At 43.4% G+C, this 7,500-nt stretch overlaps 1 protein-coding gene across 1 annotated transcript in view; it reads left to right on the top strand.

Moving 5' to 3' along the window:
- The window catches only part of iqgap3 (IQ motif containing GTPase activating protein 3), a 21,292-nt gene that overhangs the window by 8,309 nt on the left and 5,483 nt on the right, over positions 1-7,500 (top strand). The window contains exons 18-33 of the mRNA XM_052579226.1: positions 286-428; positions 510-680; positions 1,140-1,223; positions 1,338-1,409; positions 1,492-1,561; positions 1,719-1,927; positions 2,028-2,180; positions 3,256-3,419; positions 3,526-3,750; positions 3,826-3,966; positions 4,096-4,180; positions 4,697-4,929; positions 5,254-5,386; positions 6,068-6,170; positions 6,258-6,396; positions 6,472-6,559. Coding sequence (XP_052435186.1) covers positions 286-428; positions 510-680; positions 1,140-1,223; positions 1,338-1,409; positions 1,492-1,561; positions 1,719-1,927; positions 2,028-2,180; positions 3,256-3,419; positions 3,526-3,750; positions 3,826-3,966; positions 4,096-4,180; positions 4,697-4,929; positions 5,254-5,386; positions 6,068-6,170; positions 6,258-6,396; positions 6,472-6,559 — 2,213 coding nt within the window. The remainder of the gene's footprint in view (positions 1-285; positions 429-509; positions 681-1,139; positions 1,224-1,337; positions 1,410-1,491; positions 1,562-1,718; positions 1,928-2,027; positions 2,181-3,255; positions 3,420-3,525; positions 3,751-3,825; positions 3,967-4,095; positions 4,181-4,696; positions 4,930-5,253; positions 5,387-6,067; positions 6,171-6,257; positions 6,397-6,471; positions 6,560-7,500) is intronic.

Genomic DNA, 7,500 nt, shown 5'->3' with positions numbered 1-7,500 from the left:
CATCAAGTACACAATTACCTTTTTTTTTTTTTGGCAGATTTAATATGGTCCCAGAAAACCTGTTGATCTTGAGTCTAGGGTTTTAAGTTTAACGCTGTTTTACATATGCATGTCTTTCAGCTTCCACATGCAGTCACTTGTTGCATACAGAGAACTTCTAGACTTCCACACAAACAGCACAGGAATATAATCCTGGGCTAATGCTGCCTGTATCTGTGTGGTTCATACTGAAACTCATCTGTCGGATCCCGGTGATGTTTAGGTGTGTGTTTGTGTGTTGAGCAGGTGATAACAGAAGCCCGTGGATGAGGACCAAGCTTCCAGACAGCAGCTCTTATTTCTTTCATCTGCAGAAGCTGGAGGGCACCTGGGAAAGACCTCAAGGCTTCGTCCAGAACAGCATCTTCCTGACACACGAGGAGATACAGGTGCGACACACACACACAGATGAATCCTTCTGAGCAGCTGGCCCCCGAGGTGACTGTGTGTGTGTGTGTGTGTCCCTGCAGGCCGTGTGCAGTAGTGTGACTGCGGCTCACAGCAGAGGTGTGCAGTGGAGGAACAGTGAGCCGCTAGTTCTGCAGCTGCAGGCGCGCATGAGAGGATTCCTGCTGCGACAGACGCTCTCCGAGAGACTGCACTTCCTGAACACACAGCTGCCCGCCGTCATCACCATCCAGGTGACACACACACCACAGCTTTAGTTCTAGTTCTTCATTTCACAATCCACATCAGTTCAAATGTTGATGTTTTTTATGATATATACTTGCTTATACATTTTGTTAATTATGAACAATTATGAAAAAGTTACTGCAGCTTTAATATATATAGATAGATAGATAGATAGATAGATAGATAGATATAGATACATTTATAGATGTGTTAATCTTACAGTACCTCCCGATTCATTTCATAATAATTTTTTTATCACATTTTCTTTTGTACACACTAGACATCAAACAGTATTTTGATACATCTGTAACACTTCCCAATGTTCCAATAAAATAACAAAAGATCAATAACTAATGTGTTTGTTTTTCCTTCTCTATTGCTGCTGCGGTTTTGTTTTGAAAACATCATACCATCATCGTCATCATTATTATTATTATTATTATTATTGTTATTGTTGTTGTTATCAGTCTCACTGGAGGAGGTTGATTCAGCAGAGAGCGTATCGCCGAAGACTACAGCATCTCTACCAGAACTGGAGAGCCATCGTCAAGGTAAAGCATGTGTGTGTGTGTGTGTGTGTGTGTGCACATGCGTGTGTGTGTGTGTGTGTGTGTGTGTGTGTGTGTGTGTGTGTGCGCGCACTGACCTGTGATTCTCTCGCTCAGATCCAGGCCACGGTGAAGATGTGGCTCGCCCGCAGGAGATACCTCGCCCGGCTCGCTTACTTCAGGAGACACGTGAGGATCGCGCCTGCATGGTCACGCGTGTGTCTGCGTGTGGCTCACGTGTTCACGTGTTTGTGTTTGATCTATCTGTCAGGTCGGAGCTATAATCCGGATCCAGGCGTTCTTCAGAGCCAGCCGGACCCGAGAGGAGTATCACCTGCTGGGTCAGTCTGAGGATCATGACACTAGTTAATGTTGTGCTTGGGAAACATGATGAGCAATGTGTTCATGACACACGTGATCAAGTATATTCAGCACATGTAGAGCAGATGTGTGTGTGGGAATGAACCGCTCTTGAATGTGTGTGTGTGTGTGGTTCAGTTCACTCCAGCGCTCCGCCGCTGTCCGTGGTGCGTACGTTCGCTCACCTGCTGGAGTTTGGTGACAGTGACATCCGTCAGGAGGCGGAGCTGCAGCGTCTCAGAGAGGAAGTGGTGAGGTCCATCAGAGCCAACAGACAGCTGGAGGCAGACCTGGACCTGATGGACCTGAAGATCGGCCTGCTGGTCAGGAACAGAGTCACGCTGCAGGTCAGGACTCAGGAGAGACAGCGGTGTGTCTGCTCTCTGAGCGTCTGCGTTTCTGACCCTGTGTGTGTGTGTGTGTGTGTGTGTGTGTGTGTGTGTGTAGGAGGTGGTGTCTCACTGTAAGAAGCTCACTAAGAAGAATAAGGAGCAGTTGAGTGACATGATGGCTCTGGACAAACACAAAGGACTGAAAGCTCTTAGTAAAGAGAAGAGAGACAAACTGGAGGCCTATCAGCACCTCTTCTACCTGCTGCAGGTACAAACTCACACACACACACAATCACACTCACAGATGCACACGCACACTCATGCACACACACACACGTACACAGACACACACTTTCACACACATAATAAATAATAAAAAAAAAAAATATTGTACACTCCGTGCTCCATAATGCCAAAACAGAAAACTGATTTCTGATAACTTTGCTGATGTGATAGAAAGTGTTTATGGCGTATAGATTTGATGTAAAAATAATAACTGTTGCTTAAATTACTTTAGCTGCAACATGACAAAATGTGAAATAAGTGCTCGAGTGGAATAATTGTACAATAAAAACTATAAAAAAATGGAAAATAAATAAAAAAAATCATACAAATATTAAATTCGTCATTTTTAAATAAATCGTGAATATAAAACTTGCCAGAAATAAGTTAAATCAAAAATATAGGATTGCATTATATGTGTATATATATGTATATGTATTTTTTGGACTATAAGTCGCATTTATTTAGAAACAAGATCCAAGCGTTCACATTACCGTCTCCAGCCACGAGAGGGCGCTCTATGTCTTCAGTGTAGACTACAGGAGCTGAGCAGCACAGAGCGCCCTCTGGAGGCTGGAGACGGTCATGTGAACTCTTGGTTCATGTCAAATTAATTTTGATAAATAAGTCGCACCTGACTATAAGTCGCAGGACCAGCCAAACTATGAAAAAAAGTGTGACTTATAGTCCGGAAAATACGGTAATAAAAGTTGCAGAATTAAATTAAATCATAAAAATATAATAACATAGTTTTAAATAAAACATTCAAATTAAAACACTTGCTTAAAAAATAACAAACAAAAAAAAAGACCAGAGAGCCGTGATTATTTCTGGTTAGATCTTGCTTTTAAAAGGTTTTGTGATCTTAATTTTGTGTGTGTGTGTCTGTCTCTGTCTCTCTCTCTGTGTGTGTATATCTGTCTCTCTCTGTCTATGTGTGTGTGTGTGTGTGTGTGTCTCTGTGTGTGTGTGTGTGTGTATCTATCTCTCTCTCTCTGTGTGTGTGTGTGTGTGTGTCTCTCTGTATCTGTGTGCGTGTGTGTGTGTGTGTGTGTGTTCAGACCCAGCCGCTATATCTGGCTCAGCTGATCTTCCTGATGCCTCAGAATAAAAGCACCAGGTTCATGGAGACGGTGATCTTCACGCTCTTCAACTACGGCTCTGACTGTAGAGAGGCTTTCCTTCTGCTGCAGCTCTTCACCGCTGCGCTGCGCCACGAGATCCAGTAACGAAACACTCTCTGCTCACACCACACACTATCAGCTCCATACAACACACTCATATACATGAGCCAGAGTATGGTTATACACTGGTGTTTGGTGTTTGTGCAGAGTGAAGGTGGACCGGCCGCAGGAAGTGGTCACAGGAAGTCCCACCGTCATCAAGATGCTGGTGAGTTTCTACCGTCACGCTCGCGGTCAGAACGCGCTGAAGGACATCCTGGGACCCTGCATCAGAGACGTGCTTCAGGACCGAAGCCTCAACATCCGCACAGACCCCCTGGAGATCTACAAGAGCTGGATCAACCAGACGGAGAGCCAGACGGGCCAGAAGAGGTGCGCACACACACACACACACACACATCTCCATCTAAAACCGCTCTTTAAAGCATCGGATGACTGTGTGTTCAGTTGTTTGCCGTACGAGGTGAGCGTCGAGGAGGCTTTGAGTCACTCTGAGGTCCAGCAGCGGCTGAGCATCGCCATCACCAACCTGAAGAACCTGACGGAGCGCGTCTTACACGCCATCATCAGCAACACACACAAACTACCGTACGCATCACACCCGCACCTCTCCTGCTCACCAAGGGCACACTGTTCTCCGGATGATCTGATGGTGTCCGAATAGTTAATCATCTGCTCTCACACTCGTTCTGTGATGTACCTGTGTGTCTCAATCAGGTACGGTTTGCGTTACACTGCTAAAGTCCTGAGAGACGCCCTGCAGGAGAAGTTTCCTCAGGCCGGTGATGACGAGCTCTACAAGGTACGTCTATCAAACTACAAAATATATACTGACTTGTGCACATATAAAAAAATTTAAAAAAAATAAAAAAAAAAAAAAAAATATATATATATATATATATATATATATATATATATATATATATATATATAAAACACACCGTATTTTCCAGACTTTTAGTCACTCTTTTTTCATCGTTTGGCTGGTCCTTATAGTCAGGTGTGACTTATTTATCATAATTAATTTGACATGAACCAAGAGAAAACATTACCGTCTCCAGCCGCCAGAGGGCGCTCTGTGCTGCTCAGCTCCTGTAGTCTACACTGAAGACATAGAGCGCCCTCTCGTGGCTGGAGACGGTAATGTGAACGCTTGGTTCTTGGTTCTAAATAAATGTTTTTTTTTTTTGCTCATCATGACGTATTGTTGGATTGATGCGACTTATGGTCCGAAAAATAGGGTATATATATTTTTTTCAAATGCACAAACTAAGCTCTCCTGGTTTATTTCCTGATTTGTGTGTGTGTGTGTGATCAGATGGTGGGTAACCTGGTCTACTATCGCTACATGAACCCTGCGGTCGTGGCTCCGGACGGGTTCGATGTGGTGGAGTTCGGGGCTGGTTCTGCTCTGCTTCCGGGTCAGCGCCGAACACTGGGCTCCATCGCCCGCATCCTGCAGCACAGCGCCGCACTCAAACACTTCCACGGAGACTCAGCACACCTGAGAGCCCTGAACGAGTACATCACACACACGCACGGCCGCTTCAGGTGAGGACACACACACACACACACTCACACACTCACAGCCGCTTCAGGTGAGGACACACACACACACACACTCACACACTCACAGCCGCTTCAGGTGAGGACACACACACACACACACACACACACTCACGGCCGCTTCAGGTGAGGACACACACACACTCACACACACACACACACTCACAGCTGCTTCAGGTGAGGACACACACTCTCTCACTCACACACACACATTCTCTCTCACACACTCACTCACTCACACTCACACACACTCACTCTCACACACTCACTCTCACACACTCACTCTCTCTCTGTTGTGTCCTGCTCCAGGAAGTTCCTGCGCTCTGTGTGTGACGTGCCTGAGCCGGAGGAACGCTTCAACATCGACGAGTATTCAGAGACTCTGATCCTCAACAGACCTGTGATCTACATCTCCATCAGTGAACTCCTCGACACACACCGAGTCCGTGTCTCACACTCCGCAGACAAACACACTAACACTGGAAGAGCACACAGCATCGAGCTACGATAATAATCACCAACACTGCTGTTAAACAGCTTATTAATACATGCTATACTATTATCTATTTTCTAAATGATAAACAACCAGTCAGAAATTGCATTAAGTTTCACAAACTTTAAATTATATGTATTGTAATCAGTCAATTAATCAAGTTTATTTCTCAAACAATAATATATTTAACATTTAAATTGCAATATTTTGCAACTTTTTAAGGTTATAACTGTTTCTGCTCCATTTCATTGTTGAGATATAAAAACTAAAAACTATTTTTATGCAAGATTTCTTAAAACACATTCAATAATTAAAACTGGTAAAAATACGAATATGAACTTGAATATGAAAAATACTTCGCCTAAAGTGAACATCAAACTGTTATGAATTTATTTTCAGTTGCTGTAATTTTGTGGCATCACAAGTCATTTGTTCATGAATTGAATTGAACTATATCTCTATATCTCATCACATAGAGTTTAGACTGTAGAATGAGCTTCTCAAATTGAGTAGATGTTGTTAGTTAATGCTGTGCTGCTGATATTCACTGACATCCTAACCACACAACTGATGTGAGTGATGTGTAGTACAGAAGCTAGCAGGAAATGATGCAGTGTTTCCTGTGCACAGCTGCTTCTGGAGCATCAGGAGAGTCTGTGTCCCGATCCCTCGGATCCTCTTCAGCAGCTGCTGCAGGATCTGGGCTCCGTGCCGTCTGTGCAGGATCTCGTAGGTGCGTCACGCTCCGGTCAAACCCAGAACCCTAGCAGTGTTCTTAGCCTTCACCTCGACCCGTGTGTGTGTGTGTGTGTGTGTGTAGGAGAAGGACCGCACAACCCTTCAGATCCTAATGCGGAGCAGACTTTGTCAAAGATGGAGGTTTCTCTGACCCTCACCAGCAAGTTTGATGTCTTCAAGAGCTCTGATGACAAGCCTGACGCGCGAGGGATCCTGCTGAGGTGAGCTCTGAGGAGGAGGATGAGGATGATGGTGATGGTGAGTTTGGGTTGATTTCCTGTCTGCTTGTTCTTCAGCACTAAGCAGTTGATCATCGATGTGATCAGAACACAGCCTGGTGACACACTCAGTGACGTGCTGCGAGTCTCCGCCTCCAGAGATCAGGTACAGATGACTCCGCCCACACACACACGCACAGACCTCTACACCATATATGTTTACATGTTTGCATACTTTTGTTGTTGTTTTTTTGAGTATTGGTTATTAAAGTTAATAAATAGTAATTAAATGTAAGTTTGGGCTGTTAATTGTAACCTTTTAATGTAAAAAGTCTTGCTGTAGTTCAGAGCAGAGGCTATCAGTCAATAAAATCAGTCATTTCTTACATTCTTAGTTTATTCTTACTGAAGTAGCTGAAGTTATCAGCACTGGAAAAATGCGATCAGACCAAATATAAAAAAAGAAGTGTAAAGTATCTTAAAAACAGACCAATGAGCAGCCGTTTCATCCTGTGCTCTCTCTAGTGTTCATGAGGCACACAACAACAGAAGACTTTATTAACACAACTGAAAATTGTTAACAGCTAATCTTAATCAATGAGGGATAATTGTCAAGCCAACTATTTACCTTTACAGAAAAAGGGAATTCATGGTCGGGGGTTAATGATTTCCACACTAAAAACCAAGAAGCGTCTCTTTGTAACAGTTTTCTCTCAGTTACCACCGCTCCCATCTCAATGCCCAGGAGTCTGTAATCAGAAAAAGAGTGTTTCACAGGATCAAAATGATGAAAAACCAGAGAAGTGTGATCTTGTCTCCTGATAGCCCTCATGTTCTACTGTTCTAGAGCACGATGCACGTTTCATTTTACCGTCTTAGAGTACAGGACAACACGTGTATATCAAGTTAATTGTAATATGTTCGCTAATGCCAGAGTTATTGTTTTAACCATTAAAAACATTTATTTCAGATAAATTGTTTTTCATTACAAGTAAAGAAAGTATAAAAGATGTAAACTTGTTTTATTTCACCTACCCTACTTGTCAAGGCAACATTTCTCTTGTGTTTAGTTTAAATTGAAGCACTAAAATAACTACAACTAAAACT

Source organism: Carassius gibelio, chromosome B16 (genome assembly GCF_023724105.1).
Source record: "Carassius gibelio isolate Cgi1373 ecotype wild population from Czech Republic chromosome B16, carGib1.2-hapl.c, whole genome shotgun sequence".
Lineage (NCBI taxonomy): Eukaryota > Metazoa > Chordata > Actinopteri > Cypriniformes > Cyprinidae > Carassius > Carassius gibelio.
The sequence above is the reverse complement of the archived record's forward strand: the minus strand, read 5'-3'. Positions and strand labels throughout refer to the sequence as shown.